Raw genomic sequence first — 24,092 nt, 5'->3', positions numbered from 1 at the left:
GGAGGGGGTCTGTCGGATTGCCCCAGCCTGGCTCTCCGCACCCCGCCCACTGTCCCGCAGCCCAGAGTCCGGGTCCCTGGCCAGCGTGCCCGGCATTTGTGGGCGCTTGCCGGGAGCTGCGCCCCCTCGCACCGCGCAGGCAGCGCCCCCCACGTGCCGCTGCAGCCCCCGCAGCTGCGAGCAGGAAGGCACGGGAGCAACTGGATGCAGACCCTTCTCCCTGGGACTCCGGCAGGGCAGGGGCAAGGCTGGCCTCAACTCTCCCTGACGGGCCTCATTAGCAAGGGGCAGCCTTCGGTCATGTGCCCCCCCCAGAGCTTTTGCCTGGGGGCTGCCCACGGAGCCCGGAAGAGCGTCTTTGTCCAGCTCTCCGGCACACCGTGGGGGCGCAGAGAGGAGGCGGCAGGAGAGAAGCTTCTTGCTCTCCGTGTCAAAGGTTTAAGTGGCACTGCCAGGTTCTTTAAGGCTTGTACGGAAACATATAGAAACATAGAGCGCGTCAGAAGGGGCCTCCGGGGCCATCTAGCCTGACCTCTGCCTCCAGCCGGCTCCACTCACGACATGCCCACCATGTGCATGTCCAGCCTGTCCTTGAACACCCGCACCGATGGGGCCTCAACGACCTCCCGGGGAAGCCCATTCCACACCCTGGAGGTCCCGACTGTCGGAAGGGGTCCTGCAGGTGGCTGGTCTGCTGGACTGCGCGGACCTTGGGGTCTGATCCCGCGGGGCTTTCCTGGTGCTCTTGTGCTCCTGTCCTGCGGAGGAGCGCGTTCATATGGGCAGTTTTGCCTAGACGCAGACAAGAGCTAACTCAGGCCTGCAAAGCTACCATGCAAAGCTACACAACTTGTGCAGCTAATACCCTACGTACAAAATCCCTTCGTATTCTCAGACATGCACAAAGTCCAGCTCTCTGAGTTGGAAGCGCACGGAGAACTGGCCATTGCCCTGGCAGCGGGTTGGGAATTTGCCGAGCCAACGGAAGCCAGTCTCCCTGGCACCAGCCCACGCCAGCCCCCAGTGGCAAAGGAACGGAGGGGCTGTGGAAACGGAGAAAGGGACCACCGGCCCCATGCAAGTCCAGCTGTGGGGCACACAGGCCCGACAAAATACTCCTGAACCATAGACTCTTCCACATAAGCCGTCACAGGTGACTCTTCCTCACCTTCCTACCTGAAAATTGGCATGGAACACCTGAAGACCCACCTCTCCTGCTCCACCAAGTTCTGCTTCGCATCAATCAACTGAGCCAGATAACAATAAAATCATGGAACAGAAGAGCCGGAAGGGGCTGGAGGGCCACTGGGTCCAGCCCCTGCTCAGTGGAGGACTCCCAGTTAAACCATTCCCTTTAGAGGGCTGTCCAGTTACCCTGTGAAGGCCTCTGGCGTGGGAGAACCCAGAAGAGGGAAAGGCCACGGGCTTCATGGCCCTTCTGCTCCAACAGCCGGGGAATTCGTCCTGATGTGTAGCTGGAATCTGGCTTTGGGGCGATTGGGAAGAGAGAGGAGTATAAATCATTTTCTCAATGTAATCATATGCCTACTGCCCCCCATAATTTTTGGGGGGCAGATTCTCGGGGTGACAGTAGAGGAGAGGGTCTTCTTTGTGGTGTCTCCCCACTTCTGGAAGAATTTCCCCACAGAAGCCCTGAACAAAGGCAAGGCCAACACTGATCTCTTTCCATTGCCAGGCGTCAAGGCATGTGATGGCCTGTCGTGAGGCGGGTGAGCCGTTTCTGCAGGGCTCGCTTGCTACGGAAACCGTTTCAGCTCTTTATTCGGTTCTCGCTTTTGCAGATGGTGTCTGGATTTTAAAAGCACATTGGTACACTGTGCTCCAATGCCCCCACCCTTTGCCACGCAATTCCCTGCGCTGAGATGCACCTCGCCCACCAAACCCCGTTCAAAGGGAGGCCAGCGTGGCGTCGCGGGTGAGCCACGGACTGGGTTCCAGTCCCTGCTCAGCCATGGGGCTCACTGGGCATCTCTGGGCAAGTCACGGACTCGCAAGTGAGCCTTCCTCACAGGGGTGTTGTGAGGATGAGCTGGAGGGGAGGAAGACTGTGCGAGCTCCCAGTGGGGCTCCTCGCAGGAGGAAAGAAGGCGGGTCAGAAATGCCCTGCAGTGGAGCTTTTGCAGCTCTGGGGCCAGCCGGGATGCCAAGGAGACATGGCTCCCTCCCACCGCTTTCCAAAGGAAGGGGGTCTTTAGAGAAGCCAAGCCCTGGGAAGTCTCTCTTCTCTGAATTTATCCTGCGCCTCTGAACAAGACGCTGGAAACGGCGGGTTCCTTTTGCGATTATTCTATGGGAGAAATATGCTCTTTTGGCCAATGTTTGCTAAATTTATCTGTTCAGATTTCTGATTTGTTCAGACTGCTGTGATACATTCCCTATTCACGATTCCTATGACTGAATTTATTTAAAGTGACAGAATATGAAAAAATGGTCCACAAGTCCGGAGAACTTGCATGACACAGAAACTCAGGGGCCCATCTGCATCCGCTGCGGATTTCTCCAGCATCCGACCTGCCGGTCGTTGCATTAAAGGAACATCTGCTGGTGGGGAGAGACGGTGCCCCGCTCGCTGCTGGCCAGCGCTCAGCCTGCACGGGACCAGGTCCCCAAGGCCCCCGAGCGAAGCATGATCTAAACCCGGGGGGGGGGGGACACCCCAGGCTGCCGGCGACCTCCAGAGCCCTCTCCGGGCACCCTGGGTGGCCTGCACCGTGGGCGTTGTTCTAACCTTGCTCTACATTCCTTCCTGTGTCCAGGATCTCATGTTTTTCAATACCCTTTTTCAATTTTGCAATGCAATAAAACCACTGAGGTGTTCAAATTGCCGGCAGAGGCTCCAAGATTGCTTTATTCATACAGGAATGGGTGCCAAAAAGAAAACAAAAGCCATCCAAGAATTGTGTGCATGTTTGTGTAATGTGTTCTCTCTGTATGTAGTTATATCCCTAATAGTTTCCAGTCCCCATTCAGTCTTCTGTGCTGACGCAGGGCATGCCCTGCGGGTGAAATGAGTTGTGATGAGGGGAAGGAGCAAGCATCTCTTGGGGTTGCCTGGAGGGAGGCAGCCCCCAGGAAGACCCGACCGGGAAGGGTCCTCCGACCAGTTCCCTTCATTTCCCACTCCGGCCAGGCTCTGCAAGCAGGTGCAACCGTGAGGGCTGCATCTGAGCCGTCCCGAATCGGCTTTGGGTAGAGGAGCGGGGACACTCAGCGGGAAGGTCGTGAGGAAAGCGCATGGAACCAAGGGCCAGGAAGGCGCTGGGGCCTGCTTCTCTGGGGAGCTTCAGGCGGAGCTGCCCCGTCGTCGGCTGGAGGTGCTCTTCTCTGGACTTCCTGCCTGAATCAACAGTTGGACTAGGGGCCTGGAAGGTTGTGAGGCCACCTAGGAAAATGGCCCATTGTGTGTGTGTGTGTGTGTGGGGGGGGGTCCCCGGGTAGGTGATGCCACCTGCTTCCTCCCGCAAGAAGGTCTGTGGCTTCTCCCTCCCTGGGCTGAGCAAAGCTTGCAGGAGCAGCCCCAGAGAACGAGGAGGCCCCCCGCCAGCGCCTCTCCGGGGGCTCTGGCTACCCCCCTGACACGGGGGGACTGGGGTTTGCTCGAGCTGGGGGTCGGTCAGGGAGCAGCCCTTCCAGGGAAGCCTGTGGCGGCCAAGTCCCTCCCTCTAAACACGAAGGAACGGAGCGTGTCTGTCCTCGGATCGCGCAATGGAGAGCAGGTGTGGAACTGCTCCCAGCCTCTGGCTCTCACCTGAGGAGGTGGGGAGGATGCCGGCCTGGCAGGCGGAGGGCCTTGTGCGACGCCGGGGGGCCTTGGGACTGCACCCCCAAGCCCGTCAGCACCCCCAGCCTCCTCCGGGTGAGGCCGGCAAGGTAGGCCTCAACTCAGGAGCATGTCTCCAAAATTCTGAAAATGAGGAGCCTTTGAAGGGCAGGTGGGGGGGGCTGGCCCAGCACTGAGCCTTCTGTGCTTTCTGATGCGAACCCCCCCCAGCAAGGCAAGCCCCCCCCGCTCCCCCCTGCAAGCTTGTGGCTGGGCCCACATGACCTGGGGAGGGCAAGCAGCCCCACTGGCCTAATGCCCCCTGTGGGGCCTGGGCTGCTGCACCAGCCACCCTCAGTGCTTGTCCCCGGGTTTCCGTGGGGTTCCAAGTGCCCCCGGCTGCCCACTTGGCTGGGTTCTGATGACTTGGCAGCCTGCCCTGGCAAGGATCCTCGTGTGAGCGGCACGTGCGGTGTGGGGAAGGGAAGCCGCCAGCGCCCTTCTGCCCCCGGCCACCACACACGCGGGGGCCTCGGGGCCGTTCCTGGCAACGAGGAGGGGCGGGGTGGGCCCCTGCTGCTGCAGGGCGCTCTGGGGAGCGGTCCCTCCTCTGCCAGTCTGCCCCACGCTGCCCCCCCTGCGGCCACATTTAGACAGGTGGGGACGGGGGGATGAACAACCTTGCCAGTTTTGGCTTCCCCTGGTTTCCGATTTTTCCCGTCTTCAGTTCGGTCCATTCAGAAATGTTGATTATTTTCTCTCGCTCTAAATATGCAGAGGTTTTTTTCAGTTCGACCTGACGTTCCGTGCAAGCAAGACAGAGATGCAGCGGGAGGGCGGGTCTTCCACCCAGAGGGAGGGACTCCAACCTGTCCCAGGAGGGCTGGAGAAGGGGCGTGGCCTTGCTCACCTGAGGCCCAGGTGGCCTCAGTGGCACGGAGCTGTCCGGCCACGCCCCACCTGGCCAGGGAGAGCCCGCTTCCATCGTCCACGCTCTGGCGATCGCTACACTGGAGCGCTGCAGGGCACGCCACACGGGGCCGCCCTTGACGATGGTGCGATGCGGCAGCCAGATTAACGACCGGGACCGGATGGTCCAAACTAGCAGGCCCACTCTGGCCCGCTTGCCCTGGCCACCAGATGCTCCCAAGCCCGATTCAAGGTGCTGGCTCACACCTGCAAGCCCCACGTGGCTTGGGGTGACAATCCCTGACGGACCGCCTTCCGAAGAAGGCTTCGTGGGTGGGGACAAGGAGGAGGCCCTTCTCAGTGGCGGGTGCCAGGCGCACTGCCCTCTACCACAATCAGTTTAACGTGCCGCTGGACACATGCCCGTTACACACACCCGCTTGTAGTGGACGGCCTATAAAAGCTTTTAATCAATAAACAAACAGCTCTCAGGCTCTAATTTGCGTAAGCTATGGCAGCTTTTAAAAATCCATTTTAAAAGACTGTGTGTTGTATTGAAACGGCATTGCTCGTTTATTGTCATTATCTATTTAATTTATATACTGCCCTTAGCTGAAGCTCTCTGGGCAGCTGACTGGACGCTACACTGTTCCCTTGTCAACAGCCCAGAGAACTTGGGCTATTATGCGGCAGAGAAGCCACATTAAGGACGGGGCTTTCAAACAAACAGCTGTGTGCAAAGTTCTCCCAGTGACCTGCTCCCAGGCCATTTCAGCTTCATTTCCACTGGTACCTGCAGCTTGGGGTGCACTTGCCCCTAAAAGATTTGGGATTGCAAGCTTTCTGTTTTGGACCAGAGACCTTGTGAGGGACGGCCGAGCGCCTGCCGGCCTGGCCTGCCGCTCACCGTGCCGGGTCCGGAGAGCCGCCGGGCGAGGCAGAGGAAACGGGGCGCAAGGGGCCAGGTGCCTCCCTCCCGGTGGACGCTGGCAGGTACGTGCCCCCTGGGGATCCCGGACTCGCTGCTGATCACGCTCTGCTCGCCCCCGGGCACCCCCCGTGCGATTCTGCCCCGGCCTCTCTGCCTCCGTGGCCTCTCGCTCATTCGCATGATTCTGGGGCGCGTAGCGCGGCCCAGGTGCGCCGGGAGAGGAGCGGCCCGGGCGCCCCGCACGCCCCACGGGCAGCCCTCGGCGGGGGCGGGGCGCCCCCGATCCCCCGGGTTGGGCCCAGTCCCAAGGCGAGCGGAGCGAAGAGCAGGCCGCGAGTGCAGAGCAAGCGTCCGGTGCGGGGCAGTGCAGGGAGCCGGGTCGGCCCGCACCCGGGCAGGCCTGCAGCGCCGAGCCCCGCTCCCCGCGCGAAGGGAGGGCTGCCCCCCGCCCCGCCCACCCGCGCCCCCCCCGCGCCCGCGGGCCTACCTGTCACGAGGAAGCTGCACCGGCCGGCGCCGGCCTCGTTGATCACGTTGCAGTTGTAGGCGCCGTAGCTGTCGCGGGAGAGGCTGCGGATGACGAGCTCGGTGGAGTCCTGCGCGTCGAACTGGCCCGTGCGCAGCAGCTTGCCGCCCAGGCGCCACTCGAAGGTCAGCACGCGCGTCGGGTAGGCGCGCAGCACGCGGCAGCTCATGGCGACGCTGCGGCCCTGGCCCTGCCGGATCTCCAGGAAGGCCGGCTCCACGGCGGGCGCGTCTGCAGGGGCGGGAGAGCAGCGTGCTGGGCCCACCCGCGGCCGGCCGAGTCCCCACGGGGCGCGCGGGCCTGGCCACGCCCGGCACAGCTGCGCGGGACACGCCATGGCCGGCCGGCGTCCTGCGGATCGCGCCACCCGCGCAGTCCTCGATCCACGCCGGCCCCGCGCCGCACGGCCAAGCGCACGGGAGCGTCCCCCACGTGGGCTGAAGGGGATTCCGGCGGGGGCGCCTTTCCCCGAGCCTGCAGGTGCTCGTGGGGCAGGAGGGGATCGGCTGGGGGCAGGAGGGCAGGGCAGGGCAGGGCGCCCCCGAGGGGGCCGCATTCTCCGTAAAGGGCGCACCGCCCGGCGGTTTGGGGCTGGAGGGGGAGGCCTTGGGGTGACCCATCCGCATTAATCGCTCAGTTGGTGCGTGCGCCCCAAGGCCGGAGGGAAAATGGGGGCGACGGAGCCCCCGCGGGTGCCGTGCTTCGGCGCAGCCGGCCTGCCCGCGCCCGCTCGCCGCTCAGCCCACCGGCCGCAGACGCTGCAGCCAGGCAGGTACGGGCGCCCTTCCTCAGCGCCCTCGAGGCCAACCTTCCCCCCCCCCGCCCCCTCCGAGCCACCGGGAGCGCCCTCGTGGCGGCGCGGGGCGCTCGCCGGCCTCCGTGGGGCGCGCAGTCGCCAGCCCCGCGGGCGGGGGCCCAGCTCGGCTCCCTCTGGCTGGGCCTCCCCCGTGGAGAAGGGGCCCTCCTGCGGAGAGAGAGGCCAGGACCTCGGCGGCCAAGCCGCAACCCCCCACTTTGAACGGTGGGGGGGCTCGGCCATTTCAGCAGCTCCGAGGGCTGTGGGTCCTCTGGGTTCCACCGGAGCAGCTGATCAGCGTTCCCTCTCTTGCCCCTTGTTTCTCCCACGGGTTATGTTTAGCCCCTCTTGACGGATTCCCCCCCCCCCCGCTTTTCTCCCCCTGCCCGCCACAGGGGGAGCCGGCCGCACGGAGGGCAGAATGGGGCTCTCTGGCCACCCAGGCAAAACGAGGCACCCGGACCCAAAAAGCAACGGGCCCGGCGGCCTTGTGGACAAGCTGGAGGACGGGGTCGCTTCTCTCTCAGTGGCAGCTGGACACCGAGCCCCCTCTCAGCAGGCTGGGGCCAGACCGAGCCGAAGCGGGCCAGAGGGGCAGCCCGGGGCCCCCACCAGCTCTCTCCCTGCAGCTGCTAGCAGGGGTCACCACAAAGGCAGGCCCCGCCCTGGACCACACGGCCCCCCAGGCAGGAGGTGCCTTTGGAGAAGGGAGCCTTCAGGAGGCCCAGGTGGGATGAGCGATGAAAAGCGGGGCCGAGACGCGGACAAGAGCCGCGCTAGGAAGAAGCGAGCCACGGGAGCAGCCGCGATCAGCAGCGAGGCACCAAAAGCTGCGCCGTGCCCACGCTGGCCGGCCTCCCAGCGAAAAGGGGCCACCAGACCCGTCCACGGGCGGCTCGTCTCCTGGTGGGCTCCAGCTGGGCTTCGATGACCTCTGTGACTGGGCAAGGGGTAAGGGAGGAGGTGCTCCCGGGGGCATCCGAGTCCCGGGTTGCTCAGAGCTTATACAGTCATAGAATCAGAGAACGGCACAGCTGGAGGGGGCCAGAAGGCCATCCAGTCCACCCCCTGCTGTTGCAGGACACCACGTCACACCACCCCACTCAGGTGGCTGCCTATTTCACCTTGAATGTCTCCAGTGTGGGAGAGCCCCCACCTCTCCAGGCAGCCGGTCCCACTGCCGTATCGCTCTGACCGCGAGGAAGCTCTTCCTGATGTCCAGTCTGAATCTGGGTTGTCGCAACTTGACTTGATTATTCCGTGTCCTGCACTCCGGCATCAGCAAGAAGAGATCTTGACCTCCCTCTTTGTGGCAGCCTTTGAGGGTCTTACAGAGAGATCTCATGTCCCCCCTCAGTCTTCTCAAGGCTGAACATGCCTAGTTCTCTCAGTCTCTCCCCATAATGCAGAGTTTCCAAACCCTGGATCATTTTTGTTGCCCTCCGCTGGACCCTTTCTAATTTTTCTGCATTGTTCTTAAATCTTGGTGCCCAGAACCGGACCCAGGACTCCAGGTGGGGTCTGGCTAGGGAGGAGTATAGAGGAACTGCTACTTCTTGTGATTTGGAAGTAATACACTGAGATTAACATCTCAGGTGAGCCAGGATAGCCCGCGGAGTCCCGTCAGCTGAGGAGCCGCCGGCTGCGAAGGGACCGATCCTGGCCACGGCTGAGCTGCCATGTCACACACGGGCTCCGCTTCCGCAGCAGCCTGAGGGGCCGCCCCTCATGGAGCGCAGCCGCGCTGGCTCGCGCAAGCCGGCTGTCCCTGCCCAGGGCAGGCTTGGCTGGAGGCCGATCAGGAATGGCAGAAGGCACGACAAGCTAGTGGCCCCTCGGGGCCCCGGCGACAGGGACGGGTCAAGGGCGCCCAGGCTAGGCCCCAACTTTCCAAGGGAGTGCGGCCGTCCGGAACGGGCAAGGAGCCGCTCCCAGTTGCTTTTCACTCTCCCAGCCCAAGACGTCTTGCGCCTGCAGCCCTGCGAAGGCGGGTGCCCTTCCCCTGCCCCTCCCCGAGCACTGGATCGTCCAGCATGTCTGACGGTGCACAAGCAGACCCTAATAATGGGAGGAGAACACGTGCCACGGGTGCGCCTGCCAGGAAAAGTACACGCAGAAACCTGCACGGATTTCACGGGAAAGGTGGAAGCCCCCTCGCGGTCCCAGGAGGACTCCAGCCCGAAGGAGCTTTGAGGGGGAATCGGGAGGACGCTGGTGACCTTGTGTTTGGCTGCTGTGAGCTGCAATCCTGCGGCAGCTCTGGTGCTTTGGCCCCTTTGCCTTCGGCCCCGACGGCGTCTTGGACACAGAGCTTGGCCTGCAGGCTGCAAGAGGGTCCCAGCTCCCCCCGCCACCAGAGCGTCTCCCTGCGCAGGGCTGCTTGTCCTGCCTTGGCACCTTGTCTCTTTCAGAATAAGCTGTCAGTCACTGGGCCATTTGCAAACAGAGAGATAGATCAAGGCTGTTTTGAGTGAATTTGGAACTTTTATTTGCTGAAATAGTCACAAATCATAAGGTGGGGGGTTATGTTAGCAGCTCCTGGGGGACCGTGATTTGCCACAGTGACAGACTTCTTTAAAGTTCCATGAAGCCTGCATAATTTATCGCTCTTCAAAATAACCGACTCCGGGGCCAATGTTTTATGCATTATTGCACCATACTTCATATTTTGGATGAGGTCGTTTGCATAGCCAAGGCGTGCTGTGCAGAAATAGCAATGCATCACTCGGCGCCAGTGAAATCATCGCACTTCGCATTCTCTGCAAGGGCCGACGGCAGCGGAGGCAAGCAAGGAAGCAAGCAGGCAAGCAAGGAAGCAAGCAAGCAAGCAAGCAAGCAAGCAAGCAAGCGTGATCCAGAAATCCGACTGCAAATGCAGCTGAGCCAAAGGAGATGGATGTGTGCCATATGGGCTGCGTGGGCAGAGGGGAGGGGAGGGGGGGAGATGAAAGGATGAGGGCCAAGTGGAGGTGGAATTCCCTGGCAGTTTCCAGACGCTGCACACGGAAGGCATCCTGACATATCGGTTCCTGACCTCCAAGAATCCAAGGAACATGCAGGAGAGGCGGCTGGTGCGGTGCAGCGGCTACAAGAGGGAGGGCTGTACCATTTCACGTCGCTGGCAGGAGCGCGCACCCTGGCCCGCCTTGACACACAAAAAAGTCCATCTGCGGAAGATGCCATAAATGAGCAAGGACCAAATCTGGCACGGGGGGTGGGGCGGGTCCCAAGCCAGCCTAACCCCACTCATCCACGGTGCCCAATGCTGCCCTGCCCTCCCTGAAAGCTCACCTTCCAGTCCCAGGTGCCGGGACTTGGGGTGTCTGGACCCAGAGAGCTTCTGCAAGGAAAATGTGGCTCGCTCAGGGAAAATACGCTCCACCGACGCGCTGTGGCTCAGCATTCGTTTGGGAGCTGCCACGTGAGGGATCTCCTGCCACAGCGGCTCCCACTGCAGCCTGGAAGGGGACCGCTCAGGCCCCCTTCAGCAGCTCCCTGGGAAGCGAGCCGGGGATTCAGAGGGAGGGTGGAAGGGACGCGGCCTGGGCGGCCCAGAGAGGAGAAGACCGCGTGGGAGAGGGAGGGCCGCGCCTTTAGATCCATGGAAGGCTCTCCTGCTACAGAAGATGGCAACAATCCTGTGTCCTTCATCCCAGACAAATCACGGGTGCTCACACATTACAAGGTGGAGGGTTTCTGGAGCCAGCGGCAAGCGGCCAGGTGGCCAGGTTGGCTGATGGCACGAAACTGTTCAGGGTGCGTAAAGCAAAAATAGACTGCGAGATGCTCCAAAGGGATTTCTTCGAGCTGGGAGAGCAGGCACCAGAACGAGGCGTGTTGGCCCAGGGTGCAGCTGTTGTGAAAAGGTGAATGGAAATGACACCGTGCCGGTATCATGATGCCCACGCGCAACTTCGGTTTGCAACCGCTGGAATACTGTTTGCCTTTCTGGCCCCCGCACTGTGCAAAACAGCAGCCTAAATGAGGAAGGGGCTGCAGCAACCCCCACACTCGTAAGGAGAGGTCGCAACATTTGGGCTCTTCAGCTCAGGAAAAATCTGAGTAAGAGCGCGTGTGATGGAGCAGCATAAAGTTATGACGGGGTGGAGAAAATGGGCTGGAATCCAGGGTCACCCAGGAAGGTGGCAGATGGAAGAGGCGAGCCGCCAACAGGAAATAGTTCTCGCGGAGCAGGTACGGATTTCTGCGTGGAACTGTGGAATTCGCTTCCAGGGGAGGTGGCCATGGCCACAGCTTAGGAGGGCTTCAGAAGAGGACGGGGTGGATTCCGGGCTGCTGGACTGGGCGGCCCATAGGCCTCCGGGCGTTACGTCGAGCAACCCAGCACGTCCTTGTAGCGGGTGCAATCCAAAATAAAACCGTATTTCATAAAACAGAGGTGGGTGGTTGCTTGCTTGCAAAACAACTTGCGGCCACAAACACATTGGCTAAAAAAATTCTTGCATTTCTCAGTGTGATTCAATCCACTTCAGTCCCTAGAATGGGCTTCCGTGCTTTTGAGTGTGTTGAGCAGCAAGTCCCATAATCCCCAGCTATGCTGGCTGGGGATTGTGGGACTTGCACTCCAATAGATCTGGAAGGTACCAGGCTGTGGAAAGTCACATTGGAGATGAAGCCTTCTCTGTATTTTGTGCAGACTGTCTTAACGACAGGCGACCTCCTTTCTCCCGTCTGTGTGACCATTTCTGATGGATCTTCCCTTACAGGAAACTGAACTTATGCAGCAAAGTTTGCAAGCAGCAAAACAGACCCCCCTGAGCTCCTTCCTGGCCATCCTCATGGCTCCGGGGCTGGGAATCAAGTCCACACGCAGCTGCAGTGGCAGAAAACGTCCCCAAGCGTGTAGCCGGCTGCAGCCCGTTCCTGCCAATGACACTCAGGGGCCGGGGGAATCACGACAGAACCCGCAGCCCTGCAAAAGATGGGATGCAAAGCTCCCACTGGATTCCCAAAACACACGGGATCCCGCATCCCGTGCTCACTTTGCGCGCCGCTGCCAGTGGGTCTCCTTGGATCAACAGCTGCATTTGTCCGCAGACGTCCCTGAAGCAACCTTAAAGAAAGCTGCGGTCACATCCCCCCCCCCCCCCCCTTGGGATCTTCCGGATCATCCGGCAAAGCCCGTGCTGCATTTTCTCTCTGGCCCCGAGTAAGCTGCTCTGACATCACAGACCCCAGACCCCAAAGGGTGCAGTCCAGACAAAAACCTCTGAAGTCAATGGGTGAGCTCCGCTTGCGATTTAGGAACCTTCTTTTGTAGTGACTCAATGAAAGGGGCTTGAAGCTCCAAGCCCTGCCCACGTGCCCATCCCGATTTGAGTTCCGGCTGGACATCAGGAAGCGCTTCCTGATTGCTGGAGCAGGACGGCGATGGAATCCGTTGCCCACGGAGGTGGGGGGCTCTCCCACACTGGGGGAATTCAAGGGGCAGCTGGACAGTCATTTGAGAGGGACGGTGCAGCGGGGAGTCGTGCACCAAGCAGGGGCTGGACCTGGTGGCCCTCTGCCCCTTCCAGCCCTGCTCTTCCATGGCTGCCATGGCCCATGTCTTGGCCGGGGGGCCGGTGGCGAGGGCGAGGCAGCGTCTTTGGCTCTCCCACTGGGCCAGAATAAGAGGCAGCCCAATACTCTGGCTGGGATGGGGTGAGGAAAATGAGGAGACCTTGGTCAGTGCCCCTGAAAGACCCCCCGGTGCCAGGCCCTGTCTCCCATTGAAACCAGCCTGGGCATCTGCCCTCACAGCCCCCGGGATACCGCTGGCTTCTTGGTTGGGCCTGGACCCCGGAGACTGGCTCCACAGGCATCTCCAAATAGCACAATGCCTTCATGGATCACTGCCTTGCCGTGGCGAAGGGGCTTGCGTAGCTCAATGAAGCTATGAGCTCTGCCGTGCAGGGCCACCCAAGACAGACAGGTCATAGCAGGGAGCTCTGACAAAACGTGATCCACCAGAGGAGGAAATGGCAACCCACTCCAGTGCCTTTGCCATGAAAACCCATGGACAGTACCAAAAGGCAGAAAGATATGACGCCTGAAGATGTGCCCCTCAGGTCGGAAGGTGTCCAATGTGCTACTGGGGAAGAGCAGAGGGCTAGTACTAGTAGCACCAGAAAGAATGAAGCGACTGGGTCAAAGCCAAAAGGACACTCCGTTGCGGATGTATCTGGTGGTGAAAGGAGAGTCCGATGCTGCAAAGATCTATACTCCATAGGAACCTGGAATGTAAGATCCATGAATCCAGGCAAGCTGGATGTGGTCAAACAAGAGATGACAAGACTGAACATTGACCTCTTAGGAATCAGCGAACTGAAATGGACAGGAATGGGTGAATTTAATTCAGATGACCATCAGGTATACTACTGCGGGCAAGAATCCCTCAGAAGAAATGGAGTAGCCTTCATAGTGCCTGAAGAACTATGGACGGAGGTTCACAACATTGTACAAGAGGCAGCAACTAAAACCATCCCAAAGAAAAAGAAATGCAAGAAAGCAAAATGGCTGTCTGAGGAAGCTTTACAAATAGCTGAGGAAAGAAGGCAAGCAAAAGGCAAGGGAGAAAGAGAAAGATACAAACAATTGAATGCAAAATTCCAGAGAATAGCTAGAAGAGATAAGAATGCCTTCTTAAATGAACAGTGCAAAGAAAAAAAGAAAACAATAGAAGAGGGAGGACCAGAGATCTCTTCAAGAAAATTGGAGATATGAAGGGAACATTTCATGCAAAGATGGGCATGATAAAGGACCAAAATGGCAGGCACCTAACAGGCAGAAGAGATTAAGAACAGGTGGCAAGATTACACAGGCGAACTATACAAGAAAGAGCTTAATGTCCCTGATAACCACGATGGGGTGGTCACTGACCTTGAGCCAGACATCCTGGAATGTGAAGTTAAATGGGCCTTAGGAAGTCTGAGCAACAACAAAGCTAGTGGAGGTGATAGCATTCCAGCTGAGCTATTCAAAATCTTAAAAGATGATGCAGTAAAAGTGCTACACTCAATATGCCAGCAAATTTGGAAAACTCAACAGTGGCCACAGGATTGGAAAAGGTCAGTTTACATTCCGATCCCAAAGAAGGGCAGTGCCAAAGAATGTTCAAACTACTGCACCATTGCACTCATTTCACATGCTAGCAAAGTTATGCTCAAAATCCTACAAGCTAGGCTCCAGCAGTATGTGGACCGAGAACTACCAGAAGTACAGGCAGGATTTCGAAGAGGGAGAGGAACTAGAGATCAAATTGCCAACATACGCTGGATCATGGAGAAAGCGAGGGAGTTCCAGAAAAACATCTACTTCTGCTTCACTGACTATGCTAAAGCCTTTGTTTGTGTGGATCACAACAAATTGTGGCAAGTTCTTAACGAGATGGGGGTACCAGACCATCTTATTTGTCTCTTGAAAAAAATATTTGCGGGTCAAGAAGCAACAGTGAGAACTGGACATGGAACCACTGATTGGTTCAAAATTGAGAAAGGAGTTCGGCAAGGCTGTATACTGTCGCCCTGTCTATTTAATTTATATGCAGAGCACATGATGAGAAAGGCGGGGCTGGATGAATCACCAGTTGGAATTAAGATTTCCGGAAGAAATAACCTCAGATATGCAGATGATGCCACTCTCATGGCAGAAAGTGAAGAGGAACTAAAGAGCCTCTTGATGCGGGTGAAGGAGGAGAGCGCAAAAGTTGGCTTGAAAATCAACATTAAGAAAACTAAGACCATGGCATCCAGTCCTCTCACTTCCTCGCAAATAGATGGGGAAGAAATGGAGGTAGTGACAGATTTTATTTTCCTTGGCTCCAAGATCACTGCATACGGGGACTGCAGCCAAGAAATTAAAAGACGCTTGCTCCTGGGGAGGAAAGCTATGGCAAATCTAGACAGCATACTAAAAAGCAGAGACCTCACCCTGCCAACAAAAGCACGTATAGTCAAGGTGATGGTTTTCCCAGTTGCATTGTATGGCTGTGAAAGCTGGACCATAAGGAAGGCTGAGCGGAAAAGGATTGAGGCCTCTGAACTGTGGTGCTGGAGGAGACTCCTGTGAGTCCCTTGGACCGCAAGGCAACCAAGGCAAGGTCAGTCCTAGAGGAGATCAACCCTGACTGCTCTTTAGAAGGCCAGATCCCGAAGATGAAGCTCAAATACTTTGGCCACCTAATGAGAAGGAAGGACTCCCTGGAGAAGAGCCTGTTGCTGGGAACGATTGAGGGCACGATGAGGTGGCTGGATGGAGCCACTGGGGTGGCGGGTGTGAGCTTAGGTGGATTCCGAGGGACGATGGAGGACGGGGGCTTGGAGGAGTGTTGTCCATGGGGTTGTGATGGGTCAGGCGCGACTTCGCGACTAACAACAGCACCGAGCCACCTAAGAGCCCTGCTTTCCCAAGCCCCCCAACAAATTTGGTTTATCAGGCAGGACAGAAAAGGGAGGCAGAACAGGGGCAGTGCTTCATGCCCAGCTGGGGGCAAAGCACAGGCAGCGACCCTGGTGGTTACGACAGCCGCAGCGCATGTGAAGCCATTCAGTCCTGGATTTTGGCGCACGGATGCCTGGCACTGCTGTGAGGCTGTGCCTGGCCATCCTCGTGCACGTGGGAAGGATGCGGCCAGCACTTGGGGAGCAAAGGAATGCGTCCGTGCGGCTGGAAAGCAGCGCCCGGCTCCGGCTTGCTTAAGCGACCCCCGCAAATTGAAATCAGTGGGAGTTAAAGGCTGAAAAATAGTGACGTGCTTCTCCCACCGCTACCCTCAAGCTCCTGCCCCCCCCCCCCGCACCAGACTTATTTTCTTGGGAGCACTCTGGCCTTTCAGCGGCAAGCAAACAGCAGTGACATTTCGCTTAACCTGCCGTATCCAGGTCAGGCCTTTGCACACTCATTAAAGCTCCTCCTCTGGCACTTTTCCTATTTCTGCTGAAAGACCTCAGGAAATGTCGGCTTCTCGGCAGGAGTTTCAGGGTGCATCCGGCTCACCTGCTCCCTCGCATCCTCCTTCCACCTCGAGTGACGCTCTTTGGAAATGTCATCACCGAGCTGGATTTACAATTGATAATGGAAGGTTTGCTTGGCTTTTTAAGGCCGGGCTAGAGGAAATGCGCCCCCTCCCTCGCCCAGGCAGATGCATGTTCGGAGCATGGACTGTGGACGCAGCAGACCCCGGATCGCCCCCTCCAGCTGCTCGGGTTCCAGGTTCGCAATGGGGCTTGCATCGCCGGGATCGGCCTGCTTCCCGTTCCGTGGGACACCCCCCCCCCGTCCTTCGGAGACCGTCCCTTTCGGCCACATGGCAGCAGTGCCTGTTGAGGACACACGCACGTTCCAGCAAGGGAGGCCCCACCTGTTTGCCCGCGTGCCAGTGTGCAAAAGCGCACAGCCTTGCACAGCGCTGCGCTGGGGGCGGCAAAGGCCCCCATGCCGAGCACGCCCGGCATTTCTCTCACCCCCAAATTCACCAGCAAGGTAAGAACGTTACGCCAGCCGGACCTGAGCAAAGCCTCTCTGGGCCAGCTGCCCAGAGCCCGGCACCCTCCAGAAGCATTAGATGCAATTCCCATCATCCCCACCAGCACGTCCATTGCGAAGGTAGAATCCTGCTTCTCCCCGGGCCCCTGGAGGTGCTGTTCTTCTTGCAACTGGTCCTTCGGCTCCATGGAGGTGCTTTGCTGGAGAGAGACTGACGGCCGCTCCTCCCCCATGGATGCCCCCCCTCCCCTTTTCAGCCCCCCTGAGCCGTGACTGCCACAGCTTCACGAGGCAGTGAATTCCCTGAAGAATGGGCACGGAATGGGAGACGGGGGGCTGCTGCCGCATTCCCTTGCTCATGGTGGAGGGATACCCAAGAGTGTTGGATGTGGGGCAGTATAGAGATGGTGATGGTGACGGTGATGAGGATGATGATGATGATGATGAGGGTTTACCCGTTCAGCCCCTGCCAAACCCCGCCACAGTCTGCGGTCAGAGCCTCTCTGTTTCTGAGCTTGCAAGATGACGAGAGGAAAAGATGCACTGGATCACACATGTGCATTTGAAAATGCACAGGAAATAAAGGTGTGCTTTTGAGAAATGCTCACAAATGAGGCTTAGCCAGTGGGAATGTGCACTTCAAAGGCGCGCACAATTCATGCACACATTCAGAAGAACTGCGCATGGAAATGTGAAGAGAATGATGCAAAGGCCACAGAAGGGAATCGGGATGCCCCTTGCGGTGGCGTCCAGAGAACTTTGGTGCGCCTGAGTTTTGCGGAGGCCCCGATGCCTGCAGGGGCATCCCCAGATGCGACTGGCCGGCCCCAGTTGGGGACCGCGTACCAAAAGAGGCGATGTCATAAGGGGAGCCACACCACTTCGAGGTTTGAATCGCCACCGTGCGGTAACCGCAGCACTGCAGTCCAGACCGGGAACGGCCATCCCGAGGGGCCGGGTGCGTGGGCAAGCGTGAGTCGAGCAGCAGTGGAGCCACAAAAGCGGATTCAGGCAGGGCGCGGCAAGCCGTGGGTGACCGCATGTCCTTCGTAATGAAAGCCAACAGAGCAATTTGCTAGTAATTTAGATAATGCGCAAGTGAGAGACAGCCACTTAAGCCCAATTTCGAGCAAATTAGAATAGTCTGGGGTTGTAGATTTTACCTGCAAATGATTCTTCCTAATGTGGCACATGCACGCGAGGTTCATAAGACACGAAGGCCATCCGAGCCTCATCACGTCTGCGGAGTCAGAGTCCCCTTGCGAGGCTCTCCCTGTTTCTGCTTCTGTTAAAGAGCTCTTTGCAAGGAGTGGCGACACGAGCAGGGGGCAGGAGGGGGCAGTGGGTGGAGGCTCGGGGAGCCCGCATGGACGGACAGGGCCAGGCCAGGGGCAACCTGCTCTCTGGACGACGGCTGTCCATGGATGCCGACAAAAGCTGGGGTGGCAAACAGAATCATCGTGATTGACAAAAGCAGGAGGGGATCGCAGGTTGGCTGGAAGACCACCACGGGCCTTTCTCAGACATGGGGAGGTTCATTCGTCAGTGAGCGCCGATGTTTCCACCCACCAAGGAATGCCAAACTGCCTTCTGCTTGTTTCGGAAAAGAATGGGGCAACCATGGGGTACCTCCTTGATCCCAGAGGGTAGGACACGGAACAATCAAGTTGCGACAACCCGGATTCAGGCTGGACATCAGGAAAAGGTTCCTCACTGTCAGGACAATACGACGGTGGAACCAGTTTTCTGGAGAGGTGGTGGGATGCAGTAACAGAAGTATTGCTTCCAAATCACGAGAAGGAGTAGTTCCTCTATACTGCTCACTGGTCAGACCTCACCTGGAGTCCTGTGTCCAGTTCTGGGCACCAAGATTTAAGAAAGATGCAGGAACATTAGAAAGGGTCCAGTGGAGGATGACAAAAAAGATCCAGGGTTTGGAAACGCAGCCCTGTGAGGAAGACAGAGAGAACTGGGCATGTTCAGCCTTGAGAAGACAAGACTGAGGGGGGACTTGGTATCCCTCTATAAGGACCTCAAAGGCTGTCACACAGAGGAAGGTCAAGATCTCTTCTTGCTAATGCCAGAATGTAGGACACAGAATAATCAAGTCAAGTTGCGGCAACCCAGATTCAGGCTGGACATCAGGAAAAGTTTCCTCCCTGTCAGAGCAATACGGCAGTGGAACCAGCTGCCTGGAGAGGTGGGGGGCTCTCCCACACTGGAGACATCCAAGGGGAAACTGGGCAGCCCTCTGAGTGGGATGGTGTGACCTGGTGTCCTGCAACAGCAGGGGGTTGGGACCCGATGGCCTTCTGGCCCCTTCCAGCTCTGCTATTCTGTGATCTGCAAAAAATTGGGGTGTTGGTGGTTCAGCTAGCACTGCACTGCCTGGAAAAAGGCATTGGAACTTCACTGGCATCTTCCTACCCGACGGAAAGCTAGACAGGGCTTCCTGGCCCCGAGGGGTCAACGTCCCTCTCTTTAAACCAATCCAAGCAGCACACCGCACTCGACAATCACTGCCTCATTCATTGCAAGCAGACCTGCCGTCAAAAGAGCCTCCTAGCTGGATGTGTTCATGCGCAGGTGTGCTGCTCAGAAGGCCTGCGCATGCATCTTGCTGTCATCCACGCATCCAGATTCAGACAGACAGGGAGCATCCCTAAGATATTTGCGGTGCTCACTTTGCATTTTATTTCTTTGTTTAATTCATGTAGCGCTTTTCTATACTGCCCCAAAGCTCTGCTGAGTGCCATGTCCCCGTTATGTTTACCAGCAGTAGCAAAGATGTTGTACAGCGTGCCGATCAGATGCTTTTATTTTCTTAATTAGAACGCGGCTGTGATCACTGGCACTCCCCTGCACCAGCAGCCGACGCTGGAATCGGCCCACTGCCGTGAAATGCCGTAATGACACCGTAAGGATGACCCAGTGGCTCCTTGCACCCCGAGCTCTCGGCTGCCTGTGATGGGAGTGTGCCGAACGCAGCTGGCACGAGGGGCGCAGTCCTTTACTTACTTACAACATTTATATGCCACCCCCATCACAACAAAGCCTCGGGGCGGCTCAGCTTAAGAGGGGGGCCTTCTGAGCCCACCCCGTTCACCCTGCTGGCCGAGTGCTTGCACTGCTTGGAAAAGGCCAACTTTTGACAAATGCACAGCACCACACGTGTTTCAAGGTCTGCATTCAAAGGCAACTTTGGAGCCGGCTGCAGCGAAGCTTTGGGCGGAACCAGCAGATCCTCAGTGAGCCCTGGACACATCCTGGGGCGGAGAGCGGAGCAGGGGAGGCTGTGCCCACCGCTGCTCTGGTGAGAGTCCTCTTGCTGGCGATGCGGCCAGTTGTGCTGGGGGGCCGGGGGGGGGCATTCCAGAGGAATGCTGGACCCCCACGAGCAGTGCCAGGCGAGGGCGAGGTGGGCGATTCCCTTCCTTCTTGCAGGAGGGGCAGGCCAGCCTCTTCCACATTTCGTTCTTAATCTAGCATTCTTTGGCTGAGCTGGAGGGCAGCGCCAAGTGGGCCACCCCCCCGGGGCCCCGGGGCCCCTGCTCAGTCAACGCCCAAGTGCCCGATGTCGCGTCCTCCAGAGCATGTAGGAGAAATGCAAGCAGGCTGCGTTGCACCTGTGGGGACCACCAGCCGCAGGGTCGCCTGCGAAGGGGCTGCACAACCCTCTCCAGGGTGGACCCACTCTGACTCAGACGACACCCGCCATCCAAGTCGAGCCCTTCCTGAGTTGCAAGGGCCAAAGGGAAGAATGTTGGAGCCCATGAGCCACTCAGCAACGCGCTTTAAAGATGTGCCCTTTTGGAAGAGACGCTGCGACCGGTGAGGGAGGGAGGAAACATACTTGGTTCCAGGATGGGCCCTGTTGAGACATGCGCTGGGAAAAATACACACCAAACCTAGTGATGCACAAACCCCCCCCCCCCCCCCGCACACACACAGGGCAAAGTTCCCCATTGGATACAGACTTGAGTCAGGACAAGCATCGAGATGGAAGGCAGGCGACTTTGGGGAGCTGGCAGCGAAGGGCCACATGGTTGGTGGCCGGATGCCGTACGAGGCGAGACTGAGGGAACCGGGTCTCTTCAGCCTGGAGAAGAGGAGACTCAGGGGGGATCTGTTGGCGACACGCAGGTATGTGAGGGGGTGTCACACGGAGGTGGGGAGAGACCTGTTCTCCCCTGCAGAGGAAGGCAGGACGTGCTCCAACAGAGCTAAGCTCAAGGAACCAAGGTTCCATTTGGATGCCAGGAAGCACTTCCTGACAGTTGGGACCCCGAGGGTGTGGAATGGGCTCCCACGGGAGGTGGTTGAGGCCCCATTGGTGCAGGTGTCCAAGGATAGGCTGGACATGCACATGGCGGGCATGTCATGAGCAGAGCTGGCTGGAGCAGGGGCTCAGACTAGATGTCCCGGGAGGCCCTTCTGGCTCGCTCCGCTTCTATGTTCGGTCGATTCACGTACCCGAAGGCTCCATGCCCCTTGAAAACAACATAGGCTTTTAATGAGGCTGTGGAAGCGACTCTTACCCTGCTGGCACCCTGGAACCGCAATGTTTGCTCGGCATCCACCCAGCCCCAGCCCCTGCTCCCTCCAGCCCTGCTCCCTCTGAGAGACTGAACTCTCCCCTGCCTGTGGAGCCTCTCCCTTCTCCAGAGGACCCCACAGATCCTCTCTCTTCCTGCCCGCAGCCTCCTCCTGCACGGAGCATCTTGAACGCCACCCCATTCCTTGCCCGCAGCCCCATGAATGCATTCTGTCCAAGGGCCCACCACTACTTGGATTCGGGGACGGCTGTGTCTGGGAGAACTGGACCTCCATCGCACACACGCAGGGGGTGAATTTATTTTCCTGCATTTTATAGCTGCTCGCCTGTATTCGGATTTCATGAAACCCCATGCCTTGTAAAAGAGTCTCTTTTCTTCCTTTTCGGCCAGAGAACAGGGCTGCTTTTTATGATTCAAACACTCCACACAAATGCATCTCCCATTCCAGGATCCTTCCCCCGCTCCTTTCTTCTCCACTGGTCTGCTTCCATCTAAGCTGCTCATTCATTTTTATCAAGCCCCCTTTTTCTCTCTCAAATTGAATTTCAAGGTTACTGAAGAAGGATATTTCCCTCTGCCGTTCTCAGTTCCTTTCGCGTTCTGTCACACCGCGTGGTGCTAATGCCCATGTTTGGAATCCTGCAATCGCTTCCAAGGCTGCCGCTAAGAAAACTGAACTGCACGTAAAACGTGGATGGAGTGTGAGCCCCCTTCCCGCCAGCAGGCTGAAAAATCCAGACGAGGACCCCCGCCCTCCGCCCCCTTTTCATCTTGTAGCTGGCACCTAGGCCGGGAAGCGAAGGGCTACCCTGGTTTGTCAGGCTGCCGGCAGGAAGGGGCAGGTTGCGGATCCCCTTCCCCGAACCCTCTTCACTCTCCCCCTTCCTTCCAAGTTCGAATCTCGCCCTTTCCGCAAAGCATTTGCCTCCACTGGTCAGTCCTCATCCCTAGAGGAGCCTTCGCTCTCATGCGCCATAATTCATGCGCCCTCTTCCACTCCTCAGGCCCAGCGGTCAATGGCAGATCATGCGCCCCCTCCTCATAGGAGGACCCCAGTGCAATCGAGGGGTGTGCCACGGATCGGGGTCCCGTTCCCCCAGGTCTTCCAGACACCAGCTCCCGGCTTGACACTCCTCCCTTGGTGACTGTGGCGGAGATCTCCACTCAGTTTGTAGGAATGGGGAAATGGCACAAAACTAATGGACATTATACAAAATATTCCTTGCAATGCACATTTGAAGTTGCACTATTGCAAACTTTCTTCTCGTCAAAATCTGCATCAATTGGCAAGCCTTTTCGGAGAATGCATTTTCCTGCTCGTAGTGACCTATGAGGTGCGAAGAGGGCTTTGAGTGTGTCTGTGGGCAGGCGCAGGGCACGCCTAGGGTATCCCCGGCCATCCCCATGTTGGAGGCTCGTCTGACCCGGTTGGCTTCGAGGTGCCGAACAACCCACGATCTGCTTCTAGAGGCGAGTCCTGACTGGGCTTGGACAGCGTGATAGTCAGCACTCAAGGCAAGCGTGACGTGCGGTTGACACGGGTTGCTGCCACCGTGGAAATGGGGATTAGCGTGTTCCCTGAACCGAACCGAAAGAGCAAACCACGGTGAACGGCATGCGGGCCCTGGCTTCTCTTCAAGCGTGGTTGCTCGTTAAGAAGCTGCGACTTGTTAGCATAGCTGGGTTCGAACAACACGGCCAGCCCAGGGTTTGCCTGCAACCCTGCTTCCATGAGAACCTGCACACAAGCCATGTTCAACCTCTGAGTGTGGGTGACTGAACCCCATTGCCCAGAAGCCAGGATCACATCAAGGCTGAGCAATAGGTGTGAACTGGGCCAATGGGGGCAACATTGGACTAACCCAGCCAACAACCTGACCCTGCATGACGCAACCCATTACGACTCCTGCTGCAAGTCCCTTTCAGGCAGGGCCCCTGCTGGGCTGGTCCCATGGAGAGCAACGGGGAGCCTGTTCAAGGAGGGACACCGGCTCTCTTTATGGGAAATGGCAGGCCCAGCGAGCGAGTCCAGGACTGGGGAGGATAGAAACACAGGGACCGGGTCACGCTCCACAGTGCTCAGCTGCAGGAATGGGGAGTTACATTTTTCAGGTTGGAATCGGTGCAGTGAAGGGCCACTAGAATGGTGGCCGGATTGCAGGGAAAGCTGTATGGGGCGAGACTGAGGGAGCTGGGTCTCTTCAGCCTGGAGGAGAGGAGACTCCAAGGGGACCTCTTAGTGACATAGAGGGGGTGCCACACAGAGGTGGGTCATGACCTTTTTTCCCCTGCAGAGGAAGGCAGGACGCGCTCCAACAGAGCCAAGCTCTAGGAACCAGGTTTCAATTCGGATGCCAGGAAGGACTTTCTGACAGTTAGGACCCCGAGGGCATGGAATGGGCTTCCACAGGAGCTGGTTGAAGCCCCACTGGTGAGTGTCCAAGGACAGCTGGACATGCACATGGCAGACATGTCATGAGTGGAGCTAGCTGGAGCCGGGGGTCAGACTAGATGGCCCGGGAGGCCCGTTCTGACTCGCTCTGTTTCTATTTATCTGAAAGAGTTTCATGGTACGTCGATCCATTGTTCAACTGCGTAAGCTTCTTATGGAGCGGGGAGAGGAGCCTTTCTTCAGCATGGAGGACAAGCTGGTTCTGGGCAAGTCAGTTGGGCTGTGTGCCGCAGTGGTTAGCGCCATCACGCTGGCGACATGCTACCCCTGTGCAGCGGCTGCGTACTGGGCAAAGGCTCTCACTCCTGGGCCAGAGCCGTCAGGCTGGCCCTGGCGGGGCGCAGCTAAAGAGGAGGCCCGGACTGTGCCGGGTGGCAACGGTGGGCGAACCCTGCACCCCCCACATAGACGGGACGGATGGGCATCCAGCTGCAGCCCAGGGGAGAGGGGCTTTCCTTGGCGCCCTGGATGACTGGGCCCAGAACAACTGCTCCTGCACGCGGAGGGAGGGGAGGCATCCCCAGACTTGATCCGAAATGGAACTGCCCTGCACCCAGTGCAAGGTGTGAGTGTGGCTGAGGCAAGAGGATCGCCGCCACAGGGTTGATGAGGGTGGCCAGCCCAAACCCCGATTACAGGAGGGGTGGTTTGATTA

The 24,092-nt window shown here is 58.3% G+C and overlaps 1 protein-coding gene across 1 annotated transcript in view; it reads right to left on the bottom strand.

Annotated features, from left to right (window-relative positions):
* MDGA2 (MAM domain containing glycosylphosphatidylinositol anchor 2) overlaps positions 1-24,092 on the bottom strand; it is a 193,508-nt gene that overhangs the window by 52,459 nt on the left and 116,957 nt on the right. The window contains exon 9 of the mRNA XM_044436278.1: positions 6,109-6,378. Coding sequence (XP_044292213.1) covers positions 6,109-6,378 — 270 coding nt within the window. The remainder of the gene's footprint in view (positions 1-6,108; positions 6,379-24,092) is intronic.

This window comes from Varanus komodoensis, unplaced genomic scaffold (assembly GCF_004798865.1).
Source record: "Varanus komodoensis strain SLA01 unplaced genomic scaffold, ASM479886v1 scaffold3, whole genome shotgun sequence".
NCBI classification, from domain to species: Eukaryota; Metazoa; Chordata; class Lepidosauria; order Squamata; family Varanidae; genus Varanus; species Varanus komodoensis.
The sequence above is the reverse complement of the archived record's forward strand: the minus strand, read 5'-3'. Positions and strand labels throughout refer to the sequence as shown.